Raw genomic sequence first — 19,778 nt, 5'->3', positions numbered from 1 at the left:
CTAAAGGCCAAATCTGCTCCCCCTTTGCACTGGGACAAACCCAGTGTAATTCCATTGACTGGATTTGGAAAGTAGATGTTCACAGGTGTAACCCACAGCTGAATTTGACCCTAATTGGTGCTTATATCAGCAGCAGATCTGGGGGAATCTCCTTACATCCTGCGCATCTGTGAGGGTTGCCCTCAATTCCTCCGGCAGCATAAGGTGTTTCCTTGCCCTGGATATTAATCCCTCTTGCACAAGCCACACACTTCTGTCACTCGCTGAGCAGGAAGTGCTCTGCACCGCCCCTGACAGAGCAGCTCCTTCCCAAGGTACATTGCCCCCCCCAGGGCCCCTCAGCATGAGTAAGGGGAGGTGCAGGCAACTAGAATGCCACAATTGGCATGCAGAGGAAGGTCACTTACCACCCTCCAGGGGGTGCTCTTGACTGTCTCAGTGGACTTGTCCTCCCCACAGGCTGGGGCAGAAGGGGAACCACTGGCCCTGCCCCTTCTTTCCCCCTTGGGGTATTGTGCACCTCTAGGCTTGTTGTGCAGCAGGTGCGATTGTGCCAGGCCCTTACATTTGTTGCACATGGGAGGAAAGTTTCTCGTGCTCTCCTTCCTTGTGTTAACCCACGTAAGGGCCAGGAACGATCGGTGCCATAAATAGCCCAGATAAGAAGTTGGGGGGACGGGGTCAGGAGAGAACTTCTGCTTCCATTGAGGGAAAACAGGGCAGGTGTGCAACATATTAAGTGATTAGAGAATAGGACTGCAGGGTCAGGGCTGCTCGATCCTATTCTCAGCTCCTCGAACATGTGCAGTGTAATGGTTAAAGCAGAGGATGGAGAATCAGACGCCTGGGTTCTGTGGTTGATTCTGCCATTGAATCACCTTTCTGTAGCTCAGTTTCTTCTTTTGTAAAAACTCAGGAAATAATACTGCTCTGCCTCAGAAGGAGAAACTGTGAGGTTTAATGAATGAATGTGTGCAAAGCCCTTTGAGGCACACTCAAATGAGAGGAGCTCTCCACATTCAGTTCATTGTTAGCACAGTTCACTTTGTAGATGTCTGGGAAAGGTTTTGCTTCTGCGTGTTCCCATTTTCCCTATTGAATTTCTCATTGCTGGCTTGTTGGAGAGCACTGCACTTCATTAAACAGACTGTCGCTGGAATATCAAACCTCACAATATTTCTGCCGGAAAAAAACCCTGTGTTCAGCCTTATATTATTCTGCCAGGTTTTTCACTGATGTTTGTCCCGCTAGGTGTTTCTGTTGCCTAGCCATTGTCAAGCTTCTAGGAAATGTAGTTGACAAAGAGTTGATGAAGTGTAACTAGCCTGCACACCTTTAATTTGAAGCCTTTCTTTTATTATTCATAACTGCATAAATGCAGGGAAAGCAGCATCAGGCCATGTGCAAAACTGGGCTCCTTACCTTAAGGTGTGTAGAAGAGAAAAATATTTATGAATACTATGGAATAGTTCCTCACCCAGTATAAATCTAGGTAGCTCTATTCATTTTATACTCTGAGGATTTGCCCTATTATAATAGGATCAATTTTTTGTTAATTCTTCTCTGTTTGCTGCACCTTCAATATGAAAACAATATTGGGCCCAATTCTCATTCACACTAAGACCTTTTCACATATCATGGAGGCACATAATTGGCGGCAGATCCTTAGCTGGTGTAAAGTGCCATTGAAATCAGTGAAGCTATGACAATTTATTAACTGGAGATTTGCCCCCTGGAACCAATCTCTGCTAGCAGGGCTGCTGGTTAGTGCTTAGGATGATCCTCTTTCCTTGGTGTTGTCCTAGGCCATCAAAATCAACTCAACAGAACACATGACAGGAGCTGAAGTGTTCTTCTCCTCAGCCTGACTTTTCATTTTCTGGTTGCTGGCCACTTTTGAAAGCCCTCTGGCCGTAATGGGTTGAGTTCTAGGGGAGAAGTGAAAGGACAGACTAACAAAGGGACTTCAGAGTACTTTACTCTCTTCTCTTTTGTTCTGATGTTAGTATCAGAGTCATCACTCACATGGTCAGACCCAAAATCAGAAATGAAGTGGATTAGGAGATTATGCTTGGAGCAAATCCTGCCATCATAATCTTACCTGTAATCTGCAAGAGTCTCCCATTTTACCTCCCTTCTATTTTAACCCTGAACTCTGGATGCCCCAGCTGGGATCCCATCACCAGTTGTTCCTCATTGGCTGGATTAGGATTTGCTGCATACTTAAATGTCAGGTCCTTGTTTGAAGAGGGTTTTGCGAGTTTAAATTCACTTTAGGAAGTGTGAAACTCTCTCTGGAGGGGTGCCCTTTTTGCAGCTCTGTCACCCGTGACAGTGAATTAGAAAAATCTTGTGGTTGGGTGTTTGGGTTATCTAATTAGCATAATTCCTGTGACATCAGCTGATTTTGAAATTTAAAGACAAAAAAGTAGAATTGGAGAAAAAAAAAAGTCAACCAAACCACCAACAACCGAGAAGGAGAAGTCTGCAAAATTTTCATTGTTCCTGAAAAACGTGACCATCTCTTTGTTTGAAAATGGGGAACATGGATGGGAAATCCGTGGAAGAACTGAGTGCCACCGAGTGCCACCAATGGTACAAGAAGTTCATGACAGAGTGTCCCTCGGGCCAGCTCACCCTGCATGAGTTCAAACAGTTTTTTGGTTTGAAAAATCTGAGTCCAGCATCAAACAAATACATTGAGCAAATGTTTGAGACATTTGACTTTAATAAGGTAAATATAACCCTCCCTATTTAATATGTATGTACCTGTGTCTATGTATGTGTTTGTGTGTGTATGGACCCCTATATATATGAGACTAAGGTTCCATAGGTACTCTGATAATACAAATACAAATAATATATAAATATGGCCTGTCTTTCCATTGCCTTACATGTTATGCAGTCCTTTACACACATGTAAAGGGCCAAGTGGGTGTAAAACACTATCAAATCCAAATTCTCCACTCTTCAAAACCAGTTTTGGTAGCATTTTACACCTACTTTGCACTCATATTGCACAAGTCTAAATGTCTGCACAGTTTGCAATATGGTGGAGAATTAAGTTCATATAAATATATTTATGTGAAAGTATTTGACATGAATGTTCCGAATGAGTTTGTTATATGAATGCAGGTAAAAGAAAAGGGAATCTTTCCAAAACAAATATTCCATTGTTTTTAGTTTTAAATTATTTGAATTGTTGGTATTTCTCTTTAATACAACTTTAAAAGAATTTTTTTATCTGATGGTTTCTAATCCCTGTAAAATAAATTACGTTTTAATCCCAAACAGTCTAATGTCATGGCAGTAAAAAGAAATTGAGTCAAAAGTGCCACAGTAATTTGACTGAGCAACAGTATGTTCCACATCCACTCAGTATGGCACGTTCCATGTTTTAGGGCAAAGATTAAGTGTATTTACTGCTGATTTCTATATTTATTATCATTGGATTTGTTTTATTATATAGCTGTGTTTTTCTTGTGCTGGGCTTCTCTTTTTACAACTTATTAAATGTCTAATTACTTGCTCCTGCTAAATTCATTCATGATTGTCACAAGGTGCTGTTAAGAGCAAAAGCAGCAAATGACTCACTGAGGTTCAGGTAGAGCAGTTGCTGCTAATGGATGCTGTGCTTTGTAGTAGGAACCGATCTTGCTCCCATTGAAATTCCTAAATGTCCCCTGACTTCAAAGGGAGAAAGACATGATCTTTAAGATTATTTTTTAACAGTGTCCTCATGGGCCTGATCCAAAGCCCATTCAGGTCAGGCCCTATTTGGAGAACATTTGTTATTATCCAGAATCACTTCCTTGGCTGCCATATCTGCATCGCAGTGATGGCTGGAAGATCCCTCAATATGCAGGCCCTGAGTCATTACTGCATGGCCATTGTTATGCCGACACAAGTTCATTGGCTTCAGTGGAGTTATTCCCACATAATACTATGAGTAAAGCAGGAGTGAATCAGGCCCATCACCTTGTAAGGAGCTTTCAGCAGGAAAGGAAAGGAAAAGAATTGCTATCTAGGCATAATTAACTAGCCTCTGTTACACCAATATAAATCCGGAAGTGACATCAACAGAGTGATTCTGGATTTGCCTGTCTTAAGGGTGTTTACTGATGCCCCCATCACCACATATCTATTCACCTTCCATATAGAATGGATTGGCAGTGGTGGAGGCCCTAGTGGCTCTTCTCTCTTTTCAGGTGTAAGGCAGCTCTGTTTACTTGAGGGTTTATTTGGGTCTAATTGACTGCATAATGGCAGGGCCCTATCAATAGTTGGCTTTCTGTTGATCAGACCTGAAGAAGAGCTCTGTGTAAGTTCAAAAACTTGTCTCTCTCATCAGCACAAGTTGGTCCAATAAAAGATATTACCTCACTGGCCTTGTCTGTCTCACAAACTGCCATTCTTAACATCCATCACCCCTTGTCTGAGGTTTCATTTCATCCCAATAGTTTGTGTCTAAAATTCAACCCAGTGCAGAAGACGTGAGTTCTGCTGAAATCCTTGACCTTGAGTTTCACTGAGATTTAAGTGTCACCTAAGCCTTATGCAGGCTATCTGGTCGGGAATGAATTTCACCCACACAGAAAGCTCTCAGTAGGCGAAATACAGGCGATTACTCTCCAGGCTGCATAGAATGGGGCCCCTGCAGCATTGTCTGTTGAAAAGTGTGTTGAACTCCAAGGTGGGAAGAAGCATCTTTAGAGCCTCCTTGCACTTTACAGGAGCATGACTGCAATTCAGTACCTTCCGACAGTCCTCTGGAGCCCTTTGACCGCTGAAGCTCCCCATGCCGTTCTTCTCTGCAATATTATTTTTACCCAAACCCAAATGCTGCAAGAAACTTTGGGAATCTGGCCACATTAACAAAACTTTAAGCCTCAGTCCAGCAAAAACTTCATACCAGGTGTAGTACTTGCTTCCATGAGCAGTCCCACTAACTTGAGTTATTGTCTGACTTCAGTGGGGATGATTCAGCATCGTTAGCACTAAGCCCACTAGTATGTGTCTGAAAAATATCAAAGACATTGACCTTAGGAGAATTTTACTGCCAGTTAAATCAGTAGAAATCTATTGGCGTCAGTGGAATTACTCCAGATTTACACTGGTGTAAATGAGAACAGAATTTGGCCCTTGTTTTCATATCTCTCTGCAAAGTACCTACCAAACTGCTGGTGCAATGAAATTAAAGCTGGTGCCAGCTAAAAAAAATGTCCTGCCCAACAGGAATGTGTTTGTTTAGAAAAAGACAAACTGAGAATGAGATACTTGACTTCCTTAAACATTCAGTAGCACTGGTGGTTTTGAAACAACCCCCCAGTCCCTGCTAAATTAAAAATTAAGGCTAAAATTTGCGCACATAAAAAAAGGCTTTATTTAGGATCTTAGTTTCCATTGAAAATCAATTTAAATTGCTTAAAGGACTTGAAAATATTACCAAAAGTCAGTATGCCAGTATTTACATTGGTGTTCTAAGGGATCTCATGGTTGAATGTACACCTGACTAATGAATCAACGCACAGGAAATCGAGGGTGGTAATTGGGCTCAGCAGCTATTTATACCTAATCTGATTTTTGTGACTGTGGAATAAAGCAGATGATCTGTTCTTTAACTGGGCCCCTTGAGCAGTGGGCTGATTCCGTACTTCCCAAGGAATTACCATCGCTTTGTACAATGTGCCATTTTTCACTTGAAATAGGTTTGGGAGTAGGCATTGCAGAAATTTAAGAAGCTGTGAATGTCAGAGATCAATACCTAGAGCCAGGGCGGTGACTAGCAAGCTCCTTCCTGCATAGCACTGCTGCAAACACACCTCAGTCCTACCTGTAACTTCCCTGAACTAAGCCTCTCCAGGTGAATGCACCCAACAGTAGTGTGTGCGGCAAATGTAACTAAGCAGAAAAATGAGGCTAAACCCCCTTTTCTGTTGGCCTGACCAAGTGTGAACCCAGTTTCCGGAGGGAAAAGATTACAGTGCAAGACCCCATTCTACATTCTCTTTGTGAATTCGCTTCTCCCATTGACATCTGCGTGCAAATCCCATTAGCAGTGAAAAGAATTACATATGCACAGGGATGGGATAGCGTTGGATAACCCATCAGATTTCATCTGGATAAGCCTGTTCCTCTTTGCTTCCTGAGATATAATTGTATTGCATAAAGAGATTTCCATAGCATGGAATAGCTCTCTAGGTTTATTTAATCTCTAAGCCCAGCAGATACTCTGAGATCTTGTTGATTATTAACTCATTGTGCATCCGCAAATTTAAAAATTACCACTTTGGGGATTGGATGTGTTTGGGGCAACTGAAACTAACTGCTGCTTGCATTCAAAATGCACTGGAGAGAGGGTGAATGCTTTCATCTCGCCTAGTTTCACATAGAGCAGTTGAACTTTAGGTCCTTATGTCTGCTTGGTTTGCATATTTATTCAAATTTGGAAAATGCAGCAGGATATAGAAAAACTGATCCAGAGCGGATGCAATTCACCCCTATGCAGGGGGACAGGCACAAGGCATATGCACCAGGTAAGCCTGAAAAATAGGTCTTTGAGTGGAACTTAAATGTTGCCAATTCCCTGTGGTGGCCATGGCAAGGGGGTGAATGTTCCCCTGAGATCCCTTGTTTTGCTGAAATGCAGAGGAAATCTTTGAAATAAGGAATGGAGAGCTCATTCTGCCTGACTTTTTTTTTTAAATCCCTCCCAAATTAGGGCTTCTCTATCAAAAGTAGGACCCTGCACTTTTGAGGTTCAGGTTCCATTTGCTACAGCAAAACTTGAGTTTGGCTTTTGTTTTGTTGTGTCTCCCTGAGTACCAGGCAAGAATGAATTACCAGCATGACTCTTGATTGTTTGAACAGCCTGGGCTTCCATTTGCAATAGTTAAAAATCCATTAACTTAATTAAAGTTGAAAAATAAATGTTTAAATTAAGGAAAGAAATGTTTTCCCAAATGACACACAACTGGGTTTCCCAATTCCCATCACGGCTATTGGAGAGACATCACTACAGTTTGTTGTATAATAATATTTATTAGTAGTATTTATTAATAAAGTAATAATTCATCTGAACGTGTTTAGTCTTTTTTCACCAAATGATTTGATTAAATGGGAAGGATAGTCTAATGGTTACAATCTTCCCCTCAGCCCTTAGAGACCTGAGTTCAATTCTCTACTCCACCCCAGATTTGGGTAAGTCATTAGTCTGCCAGTGCTCAGTTCCCCATCTGTAGAATGGGGATAATCGCACCACCAGACCTCACAGGGGTTCTGACGATAAATGCATGAAAGACTGTGAGGTGCTCAGATACTACAGTGATGGGGGCCAGATAAGTACCAGTGATTTCAAAGTGTTTTTACATTTATTGGACCAGATCCTCAGTAGGTATAAATTAGCATCATTTATTGACTTCACAGGAACTAGAGCCAATTTACACCAGTTTAGGATCTGGCCCAGTAGTTAGAGAAAGGTAAGTAATATTATCCCAGTTTTATTACAGGAATGCAGTCAGCTGTTCCAAAAGATACCAGACAGAACCTTTAAAGCCGACTATCTGACTCATGCTCACCTCTGATGTAACCCTGTTCTTGTGCCTTTTAGGATGGCTACATTGATTTTATGGAATACGTGGCAGCTCTGAGCCTGGTCTTGAAGGGAAAAGTGGAACAGAAGCTGAGATGGTATTTCAAGCTCTATGATGTGGATGGGAATGGCTGCATTGACAGAGGAGAATTATTGAATATCATCAAGGTGAGCTATTGCTGCTCTGCCTCTCTTTTCTTCAGCCAGTAACTGTGTTGCCATAGCACCTTGGATACCAGCCGTTAGACAAACGTACAGAGAGAGAAAGGCCACAAGAACGCATTCCCAAAGGAAGAACAGTCCAAGCCAGAGAGATAATTGTGCTCAGTCAACTGGCAAATTTGTGAGCATTGGCCAGCTCTTTAGTCCACTCACAATACTGGGCTGAAGGACCTCCAGGCTCACTTAGGCACAAATTGGGAATTACAGCAGTGGCTGGTGCCATGCCTGGTGTGGGCATGCATTGTGCCAGTTGCTCTCCCCCACTGCTGTGCTGATGGACTGAAATTCCCTTGCAGTCCAAGTCCTCAACCCTCAGCCTCCACACATCTCCCAGTGTAACTTCCAGTTCTCACCTGCAGCAATCCCTTCTGTTCCAGTCTGGGCTTTTTAAATACATCCATTTAAAACTAGGTTGAGACTAGCACCTTAATTGAACCTAAGGATTTGAATCAAGAGTTCCAGAGGTCAACGGTTTATGAAATATCCCAATGTGCCTCCCTAACTACTTAAACTTTTAATGCATTTAATGTATTTTAAATTGTTTTGAATCTTTTAAAAAAAATTTTTTTTACTTGTTATCCCTTTGAGAACCCAACCCATTGCATGAAAATTTGGTAATTTATGCTACACCCCTTTGCTACTCACTGCCCATAGATTCATAAATCTACACAACATGCTCATTAAATGTTCTCTGTGTCCTTCTTTGCCTCAGGCTATTCGAGCCATTAACCGATGTAACGAAACAATGACCGCTGAGGAATTCACAGACATGGTGTTTCATAAAATTGATATCAATGGAGATGGTAAGGAACTTTATATGCCTGAAAGAGCACTGCTCTAACTTGTACCTCCTAACCCTAATTCTTCTTGCCAAGTTACTGCAAACTCCTTGAGTGCCCAGAAACAGAGCTGTCAAAAATGGATCTGAAAGCATATGAAAGGCCAGATCTTCAGCTGGTGTATATGACTGTTGCTCCATTGACATCAGTAAAGCTATGGCCATTTACATCAGCTGAGGATCTGAAGATCTGGCCAAAAAGCTTTAAGATGCGAGGGGAAATCTAGCCCCCAATCCTTTTAAATTTTGTTCAAGGTCTCAGCAAACTAAGAAGAAACAGGTACCATCTAACCTGCCCATTTTGTCCTCTCCTGTTCCCCCCTTGGCTGAACTCTAAGTGCTTACACATCTCCCACTCTTAATAATAGAATCATAAGGTTAGAAGGGACCATAAGGGTCATCCAGTCTACCCCCCTGCCAAGATGCAGGATTTGTTGTGTCTAAACCATCTAAGACAGTTGGCTCCAGCCTCCTTTTGGAAATCTGCTCTGCTGTAGCTTGAACCCATTGTCTCTTGTCCTGCCCTCTATGGCAAGAGAGAACAATTTTTCTTCATCTTTTTTATGGCAGCCTTTCAAGTATTTGAAGACTGCTGTCATGTCCCTCCCCTTAATCTCCTCTTTTTCAGACTAAACATATATCACTTCCTTCCGCCTTTACTCATATGGCTTGTATTCCATCCCTTTGATCATATTTGTCACTCACCTCTAGTACCTTTCCAGTTTCTCTACATCCTTTCTATACATTGGTGACCAAAACTGGACAGAATACTCCACCTAAGGTCTAACTATTTCCTAATAGAGCAGTATTATCATCTCTTGTGACATGCATGCTAGGCCTCTGTTAATGCAACCTAAAATTGAATTTTCTTATTTTGCAACAATATTGCACTGTTGACTCATGTTGAAGTTGTGATCCACCACAGCTCCCAGACTTTTCTCAGCAGGGCTGGTGCCAATCCACTTATCCCCCATTCTGTATTTGTGCATTTGGGTTTTTTCCCCTAAGTGTAGCACCTTACATTTGTCTTTGCTGAATTTCATTTTGTTGTCTATAGTCCAGTTCTCCAATTTATCAAGATCCCTTTGAATTTTAGCTCTGTGCTCCCCCTCAGCTTTGTGTCATCTGCAGATTTGAGCAGGATGCTCTCTCTTCCTACATCCAGGTCATTAATAAAGATGTTAAACAACATCAGATCCAGAACAGATCCCTGTGGAACCCGCCTTGAGATCTCCTTCCAATCTAACATCATTCCATTAATAGTTACTCGTTGTTTGTGGCTGTTTAACCAATTTCATATCCACTTAATGGTAGTTCTGCCAACCTCCCTTTTCCCCAGCTGACTTATCAGAATGTCGTGTGGGACTGTGTCAAATGTTCTCTGCTTCTCCCAGTCCCTAGAGCTTAAACAGACCCCAAATTCTGCCTCATGAATCTGGCTTTATGTACAGGGCTTCTGTTTTGTGGGGGTTATTAATTTTATTGTTCAGGGTTTACTGTTAGCAATTTTTCAGTTCTGTGTAGATGTCCAAAAATCAGGGGGGTTTCAGGGCTCGAGAAGATTTTTCCAGGTACTTCCTAAATTTATTGTCTAAACACAATCTACTTAATTTTTTATAATATGTATAAAAATGACTTATATGTTATTTTAAGTTTTGTATCCATGTTATAGAACCCCCTGGTTTAGTGTTTAGGGTGTCTGTTCCTCTGTGCACTTCAATGGAGCACTGTTTCAAACAACAGTAAAACCTGAAATTCAAAACCTAAAATCAGAAGCCCTATTTAAACAGTTCCAAAATAAGCATGGGGGTGTAACATCAACATCTCAAGCTCTTGTCATAGAGTTTGAATTTAGATGTCCATATTCCCAAGAGTCCAGAATCTACTAGGAGGATTAAGAGGAGAATGAGATTAAGAAAGAGGAAAATTTAGCTGAAATGTCAAGATAAACTTCTGGAGTGAGTTATACACTCCGCTGGGGAAGAGTCTCCCAAGAGGACTGGTAGAAACCCTTTGACTGGGGAGATTTAAAATGATACTGGAAACTTTTAGAGAACAGTCCTAGACTGCCTGGCAGGGAGATAGTCTCCTTTTTTTTAAATCTCTCTCCTTCAGTAAATAAATCCTGTTGGTTCCAGATTATATTTCAAATGCTAGTTTTGATCGATAAGGCCTTAATGGTGTAGGACTTTGCCCCTCTCCTCATGACATACTGCCACAGGTGCGATCAGAGGAACTCAAGTTGGACACCCCTCTTTCTAAAGGAGAGGGGGCTGGCTGTTGATCTGTCAGAGGCCTGCAGCTCTCAGACAGGCTTCCCCTCTGCTGATCAGAAATGGCCCTGTGGTCTACTGTCCTTCAGGGCACACTGCAAGCTGCTTCTGTTGCAGGGGCTGGGGAGGAGGTGCGTTTGAGAGCAATTGGAGCTGTGGAGAGGCGTTTGAGGTTGTGCCAGTAGTTTAATTTTATTTGGCAAGGGACTGAGAGCCTTGGTTAGGCCCTTTCTTATGTTGTATCTACATAATTCCTCTGGGCCTGATTCAAGGCCCATTGAAGTCAGCGGAAATGGGGGCAGGATTTAACAGACCCCTCTTTGCATGTGTTCCTGCAAACAGGCGAGCTCTCCTTGGAGGAGTTCATGGAGGGAGTACAGAAGGACGAGGTGCTCCTTGAAATCCTCACACGGAGCTTGGACCTGACGCACATTGTCCGGATGATCCAGAATGATGGGAAGAACCCACAGGACTCGGAGCAGACAGAAGGGGCGGCTGAATAGAAATTTTCAAAACTCTTTTATTTTATTGTCTAACATTATTAAAAAATTGGGGTGGGGGTGGGGAAATTGGCAAGCTGTGCTACCGCCACTGTGATAAGAGCATCCTACGTTAGAATATCACCCTAGCAGGGGAATCAGGAGCTCCTCTAAACATGTCAAACCAGTTGTGTATGCAGATAATTGTGAGGCCAACGCAGACCAGCAGTGACAAGAGCCTCTGGGCGTTGGGCGAGCGCTGCCTAGGGAGCAGATGCAACGACTGCTGCCTCTGTAAAAGGGAGGGATCAGACTTTAAAGAGAGTGAGCTGCCGAGCTGACTCATTGCTCTAGAATCAAATGGACTTCCCGAATGGTGCCACCTGGGCCTATTGCCAGCTTGGTGCCTCTGAATATTGCTGCTTCTATGTAGGGAGAGAAGTGAAGAATGTGTTCCAGGAAGGCGAGAGCAGGATCACATACTTTCAGAAGGCGCATTGCTGTGTGACCACTGTGGAAATTCATGTCTGTGCAAGGGGCCCCACAAGATCTTCACACCATTTAAGTCTTAGGGTCAAAACCTGACTCCATTAAAGCCAAGTACAAAACCCTCTGATTTCAAAAGAAGCAGCACCTGGCTCTTAATGGAAGCTTAAACCCTGGGGGAGGCCTGATGTAAACACTGGGGAAGTGAAGTAGGAGTGCACAGGCTCTCTGCCCGGGGTGAATTTCCCACTCTGAGAGCAGAGTGGTAACCACAGCTATGTGACCTCTATGGAAATCGGTATGTGACAAACACAGGTGACCTTCCAAGGACTTTACAGAGTCCAGTTCATAATGAACAGCTTTTCTGTCAGCCAAATCAGCACAGACGCCAGGGTTGCTGCAGGAGTTCAAAGCAAATATGCAATAAGGATGCAATTTGGACCTGCACAGGGAGCCCACAAAAAAAGGCTCCAGGCACCCCTTAAATCTTTAACATGTGTTAAATGGCAACATGGGCATCTGTGGACCCACTGCGCTGGGGTCAGTTGCACCCTAGCTGAACAGAGCACTTAAATTGCAAACCCCTCTCTGGTTAGGCACATATATGTGTGTGTATAGGGGGAAAGGAACCTGGGTCATACTTAAAGGCATTTTACAATATAGTAGTGATGATTTTTCTCACAGAGAAGTCTCCCAAGTAAAATACACGACAGGGAAAATAAATCAGATATTTTTGATAGAATCATTTTTCTCCTTATTATGTCTTTGAAAGGAGAGAACTTTGTCGTAAACTGGAATGTAAGCATATTGTATGGAGTGAAATGGGATCAACGGATCACTTCACAACTCAAATTATAGGGTGAAATTCAGGGCACTTGGGCGCAGCTTGAATCCATCATGAGCCCAGAGAACAGACTGTAAGTGGTGCATGGACCTTGTGCTAACTTTTTAACCATAGTGAAATCTGCCCAGAGTGACAATGTTCTGTGGAAGAAAAATTGACTCTAAGAGTGTCCAGTCTAATCTCTTTTGCTTTGACCCACTATAATTCCCTGAAAGCGAGGATTCCAGAACAGCTGGAGAAACGCTCTGGATCTTCTCCTTCCATATGTATTTTGAGACAGTTGCCCTTTAGTAGTTGCTCTGATGCTTGCACATAAGCAGAAGTCAACTGTTATGTCACTCATCCTTTGGTTTGAGGCTATCTTTAAACTAAAGGCAATGGAAGGTTAAAAAACCCAACATGAGCTAGAAAAAAAAGAGTGTTGACTGCAGCGACTTTTTTTCTTCCTTTTAAAATGTTAAAAACATAAATGTGCCTTTTTACTAATGTCTGAACTATTCAAACACACAACTGCATGGCCCTGTTTCTCCATGAAGGAATTTGAAAGAACAGCAATGGCAGTGACTTAAAAGGTAATGTCTTGTCATGTGTCTGTAGAAATACTCCTGCTTGTCTCATCTGTACAGAAAGAACAATGTGGCATGTCCACACTTTGGTCTTTGGAATACTTTCCTACTTAAAAGCAGTAAAGAGTTCTGTGGCATCTTATAGACGAATAGACGTATTGGAGCATGAGCTTTCATGGGTGAGTGAATCCGATGAAGTGGGTATTCACCCACGAAAGCTCATGCTCCAATACGTCTGTTCGTCTATAAGGTGCCACAGGACTCTTTGCTGCTTTTACAGATCCAGACTAACAGAGTATCCCTCTGATACTTTCCTAGTTAGCTATTGATCCCAATGAGCCAAATTTTAGTTTCAGTTATTCTGTATTTACACCAGTGTAACTCTTCTAATTGGTCCAGCCAATGTAGGATTTGGATAACTGTCAGAATCACTTTTATAGGTGGGGAAAGAGAGTTTTCATAGATTTCGACCTCATTAATGCTTCTTATAACAAGTTTGGAGGGGGAAAAAACCCAGAGGACTATAACGTCTCTACAGAATATGCAGCTAAGCCCCAACGAGAGTATAACATAATATTTGGCAAATGCATACCTGTAGAAAAGGGGAAAAATACATTGTTGGCACAAAAAGAAAAATGATTTGTGAAGACTGAAAATCTGTCCTCTAGTCTCCAGATGCTGTGTGTGGATCTTTGCACACATTGCCTGGCCAAGCTTTTTTTCTCATTACTGCTTCTTGTGGCAAGGCTGAACACAGAAATTTGTGAGTGAGGTGAGACCCACCTGGTGTGCCTCTTTGCACACCAGTAGCCAGAATACCCTTCCACTTCACAGTGTAGGTGCCTGAGCTCTGGGAATAAGCAAACAGGGTTTAGATTGCTTTGAAATCAGTGGATGTTCAACACCTCTGAAAAGCAGACCACACCAGTTCTGTCTCTTTCCAAGCTCCAACTGTGGAAAGCTTGGTAGTGAGACTGGCTTCTTCCTGCCTTCCTGCTTCTTTAGAACACAGGCATGTTTACTCTTGATACTGTCACATTGCCGTGACTTGTTTGTTGGGGAATCAGAATGGAACAAATCATCTCACTTTTATATGGAGCCCAGTCTACTAGTTACCCACAGAGGTTCAGGTACCAAACACAAGATCCAATGGGAAATGGAAAGTGAACTAGTTTAACACTTTAAGTAGGATTTGCTGTTATAATTTCCTTTACCAACCCAGAGATTAGCTACCTCCATGGATGAGTTTGTGCTGGAGGAATGTTGGTCACTAATCTGTGGGCTGGTGGGTACACTGTTTTCATTTTCCATTATACCTTTTGACAATAGCACATTTTTCATACAATGGGCCTATTGGGTTCTGGGGAGGTGGGCAGGTGCAAGTTAAGGACCCTCCCCTAGCCTGTGGGGAGGATCCACTGAGCCCAGGAAATCACATAATTACGATGGGCATCAGAAAATATAACAAAGACAGGTGTGAAGGTCAAAGGGTCAAAACAAGGGAACCTACAATGGTAGTGGAATGTCTAAGTGCAGTTCAAAGGAATCCATGGCTAGAGATGGGCCAAATACAATGGTCAAACTGTGAGCTTCTTCCAAACATCAAGGCATTCAGTAATGAGGGATAGCTCAATGGTTTGAGCATTGGCCAGAATTGTGAGTTCAATCCTTGAGGGGGGCCATTTACAGATTTGAGGCAAAAATCTATCTGGGGGTTGGTCCTGCTTTGAGCAGGGGCTTGGACTAGATGAGCTCCTGAGGTCCCTTTCAACCCTGATATGATTCTATGAAACATCTTTCCCTGTAAGGTTGAGTCCTGGCCCTTCCTAGAAGCTGTTTCCCACTTTTGCAGAAAGAGACCTGGGGATCGCAATGGTATGCTAATTACCTAATACAATGACCTCTCTCTGCCTTTATTGCCAGGACAGATGTAACATCTTGACTGGCCCCAGTATCCACCATACACGTAGGAAAGGTTGATAATTAATGGTTAATCAGCCCCTCTTCTGCAGCAGCTGAGTAGGGCTGGCTATTCATCCTCTGTTCGTCTCTCTGTTATGTGCTCATCGGGCAGAGAGTGTCTTCATCCCACAGCAGCAACTAATGCATGAGTGACTAGGCAGCACTGCACACTGGAAGCAATTATTTTCCCCACATTCAATGTCTTTTTATTTACCACTGGCTGTTTCCGAGGTATAAGCAGTTTTCTGATTTTTCTGTTGTTTTGTGTGTGCGCGCGCGCGCATTTGGCTGCATTTTACCTGTTAAGTTTTATACTTCTGATTCTATAGTGTAATTAAAGAACAAAGTAAAGATGGTATTTTATAAAATTATTTCACTTGTGACTTTTTATTTTATTTTTTTAAATCAAATGTTTCTATTCCTAGCAGGATATATTAATTCCCTGCTACACATCAAAAGCAATTCCATTCAGGGAACCCGCTTAAAATGGTACCAGAGAAGAGAGGCCTAGGGTTTTCAGATTAAAGATGGGCCAGATTCTGCTCCTACATTCACTGAATCCCATGTAACTTCAGGGCTAGCTGACTGTACTGATGTTATTCTGGCTTCAGAAGGGCTCACCCACTCTGGCTTCAGGTGCTCCCATTCCTCAGTTTCCCTTACGCTACAGTTAATAAATTTTCACCCTGCAGGCATTTTCCTAGTAACCCTCTGTTTCTGGAGTCTGACTTATACAAAGTTCAAGGCAGCTCAAGTTTTCCACCCACTCTCCTACTGGCTAGCAGCCTTTGGTATGGGATTGCTAGCCCTGTCTCTGCTGAGGCTTCCCTCTAGACCAGTGGTCCCCAACGCGGTGCCCGCAGGTGCCATGGTGCCTGCCGGGGTATTTATGTGCCCCCGCCTAGTGCCCAGCAGGGAAGAGAAGCCACGACCCCGAGCCTGCCGGAGACAGAGAACTCCAGGGCTGCAGGCTGTGGGCGCTGGTGTTCTTTGGCAGACACAGGGCTGCGGCTTCTCTCCAGCTGCTCTGGAGCTGCAGTCTGCAGGCGCCGGTGTTTTCTGTCCCCAGCAGGCACCAGGCCGCGGCTTCTCTCCAGCTTCGAAGCCAGAGAGAAGCCATGGCCCGGCCTCTGCCGGGGACAGAGAACTCTGGGGCTCTAGGCTGCGGGCGCCAATGTTCTCGGTCCCACGGCTTAAGCTGGAGAGAAACCACGGCCCTATGTCTGCCAGGGACAGAGAACTCCAGGGCTGCAGGCTTCATTCTATGTTAAAGTAAGAATCATAAATATATTTGGACCAGCAGTTGAATCATGTTTAAGTTTTTTAAAATAAATAAGATGAAAACTGTTTATGATATTTATTTTGTAAAAATCCCTTAATTTTTCTTACAGGTAGATAAAAAAGAGAAAATTCACATGGTAAGATGAAAGAGTAATTGCCGAATAATTTAATTAATACCTTTTACATGTAAAATTACCCTTTATATCTTATGGATTCATATATTATGTATATTAAATATGATTTTTTTTGTATTATTTAATGTACAAATACAAAATAAGCCTTGAAAAATTGTTGACACCCGCCACACTTTTCTGAAAACATGAATGCGCTACTGGCCACAAAAAGGTTGGGGACCACTGCTCTAAACTTCCTAGCTGGCTGCTGCTCTTTGCAGGCTTTCTGCCTGGGAACTAAAGAGCATCTCCCACCTGTTTTCTCTGCATGAAACAGTTCACACAACCTTACTACTCCTTTACATCCCTCCTCTGACTAGTCTCAGGTTGCATTTATATGCTCCAGCAGGCCTGGTTCCTAATCATATGGTCTCATTACATGGTCATTGGATTGAGAGGTGAAATAGTCACAGGTGAGGCTGAACTCAGAACTCTGGTAAAAAGACAGTTCACGCAGTGATACAGCCTTTATACAGGTGTAACTGAGAGCAGAATTTTGCTTTATTGTAAGATCCTGGATGAACTATTTCTTTGGCATATACATTCCCATATGAGCTCTATGGTTGAAATTGCTGTGGGGCAGTTGACGTGTAAAAGATTTATGGATCACTTAAACGCTCAAAATAGAATTTATGCTGGCCTTAAGTTCTGCATGGACCTTGTGCCAGGCTTCCACACATGGATGAAATTCACTTCCATATGCATTTGAAGATTGATTTTTAATTCCTCCATACTCTCAATTGTGAAGGAAGCTGCAGTGTTTCCTATAAAAACCTTGACAGGCCCGAGTTCTGTTTAATCAGAAACTTCTAAAGGCTAAGCTGTCCCAAATGCTAATGCAAAAAAACTGGCTGGGTGAATCTGAGGGTAGATATGTGTCTAGCAAACCCTCCCCTCCTTGCCGCAGATGCTGCTTTCCAAAGTCTCTGACAGCAAACTAAAAAGAAAGAAAAACAACCCTCAGAATCTCTTTACCCCAGCTCATAATAATTTAAGATACAGCAAAATGGCAGCAACCACCTGGGGATTGTTCAGGTGCCAGCTGTCTTTGTTACTTACTATTAATTTATGTTTTATTACCATTTCTGGTATACCAGCTGATGCTGTAACCCCAGTTGCTTATGAATACTAGAGAAGCTTCCTTCCAACAATTAGCTTAATAAAAACAAATTAATAAAATGCAAACTGGTCAGAGTGGTGGGCAAAACACATGAGCCAGTGGGCTGCGGCTTGCTGGATCTCAGTTCAATTCTCTACCTGTTCACTATGGCCTAGGGCAAGTTCCTTAGGGCTAGGTTTTAAAGGTATTTAAGCACCTAAAGATGCAGATACATGCCTAGTGGGCTTTTCAAATGTGCTTAGGTGCTTATTTCAATGGGAGTTGGGGGCCTCAGTTCCCCATCTATAAACTGGGGATAATATCCCCTTTCTCCCACCCTTTGCCTGTCCTCACTATTTCAATTATAAAACTCTTCACAGCAATGGCTGTCTCTTACAATATGTTTGAACATTCTAGGCATAGATCTCAGCTAGGACCCCTATATGCTACTGTATAAGAATGTACATGTGTTTACCATTTTCCGCGTTCTCCCGCAGTAGTGGATTCCTACAGTAGAGCAACCATGCCACCATCTGACAGCTGTCAGGATCACCTGAACTGCCTGCTGCTGAAACCTTTCCAAAGCTACTCCCCCCCTACTCCAAAGCTACTCCAAGGCTATGGCCACTTGAGCTATCTAGGAGATAGATCCACATTACAAAAGTGTGCTGATTGCAAACAAAGCAACTTTTAATCCTTAAAGTAATAATGTTATTTTACATTTATGGAGCACATCTGTCACATAGGAATAGATTCATTAGTTGTTTTGGCTCTTCATCCAGGAAACTGGGAATAACTCTTTCTTGGCTGAATGCTCACCCCCTTCTCCCATTTTCTCTCAGCCCTTTAAAAAATGACAACAAATACATTTTGCATTCTTTGAAATCAGGAAAATAATTTCTCTCTCATTGAAAGTGAATCTGGGTAACACTGGAGATCAGAATCTGTTTCCTTCCACCTCCCCCCTGTCTAATTTGCATCACTTTCATAATTCTAGCAAGGGGACTTGAGTCAATTATAGCCACACTGAAAGTACTGAGAGACCCCATCTAGGGGAGCAGGAAGGAGATTAAGCAAGGAGTCCTTGCTTCATTTGTACCTCTGCTTCCACTGTTTAGTGCTGCAGAAGAGTGAAGAACAATTGCAAAAGGAATCCAGAATAAATAAATAAAGGTTCAATTCACTCAATCTGCAAACATGCCTCCTTTTACACCCTGGTACTTTACGGCGTACAGAAGACAGAAACTGATATAAAACAGATTGAATCTTCTAGTACTACTTTGCTATGTCTAGGCTCTTGATTGCAGTATTGCCAACCCCACACGTTCCAACAGGGCCTAAAATGTCATGAAATTGGCTTAAATATTATTAATTTTAAAAAAACAACATAATATATTTTGAGGGCTTTTTATTTCCCTGCTGGATTCTGAGCCTTCCAGGTGAACCTGATTCATATTTTCCAAATTTTCTCCGCAGTTATGAGAGCTAGAAACTGACATTTTTCTAAAAATGAAAGCTGAGGTTCTCACATTATTACAGGGTTCTAAGAAAAAGATCAAATATCCTGGGACTTATAAAAAAAAATTACAGAGTTGGAAGCACAGGGATTGTGCAGGTATTTTCCATGGCGCACAGCTGTGCTACCCACCACTGTTGCAACAGGATATTTGTGAGTAGAGGATACATGTGAGTGTAATTGAGGTTAAGACCTTGACATAATCCTCTCCTCAGAGCAGGACTGAATCTCTGTCCCCTACTGTGCTCAATTCCTACCTCTCAAGACTGTGGGCCTGTGGACAGAGAATGGGCGTGTCAGAATAGACATGGACTTACATGCAGTCCTAGTGCTAGTAACAGCTTGCTTTCTGCTCAAGTCTCATGCTTGCTTGCAGGCAGGGATCATATTGTGTCCATCCAGCAGTGCATTCATTAATGCAGACCTGGGTTCCCTCATCTTGCTTATA

At 42.6% G+C, this 19,778-nt stretch overlaps 1 protein-coding gene across 1 annotated transcript; it reads left to right on the top strand.

The window, feature by feature from the left end:
- The first annotated feature begins 1,639 nt into the window (after positions 1-1,639).
- GUCA1A (guanylate cyclase activator 1A) lies at positions 1,640-11,427 on the top strand. Its single transcript, XM_030562717.1, has 4 exons — positions 1,640-2,734; positions 7,610-7,759; positions 8,526-8,616; positions 11,267-11,427. The coding sequence occupies exons 1-4, from the start codon at positions 2,537-2,539 to the stop codon at positions 11,425-11,427; spliced, it is 600 nt and encodes a 199-aa protein (XP_030418577.1). The 5' UTR covers positions 1,640-2,536.
- The last annotated feature ends 8,351 nt before the right edge of the window (positions 11,428-19,778 follow it).

The sequence above is a fragment of the Gopherus evgoodei genome, chromosome 4 (genome assembly GCF_007399415.2).
Source record: "Gopherus evgoodei ecotype Sinaloan lineage chromosome 4, rGopEvg1_v1.p, whole genome shotgun sequence".
Taxonomy (NCBI): domain Eukaryota; kingdom Metazoa; phylum Chordata; order Testudines; family Testudinidae; genus Gopherus; species Gopherus evgoodei.
Note: the sequence above shows the minus strand (reverse complement) of the source record. Positions and strands in the feature narration are given on the sequence as shown.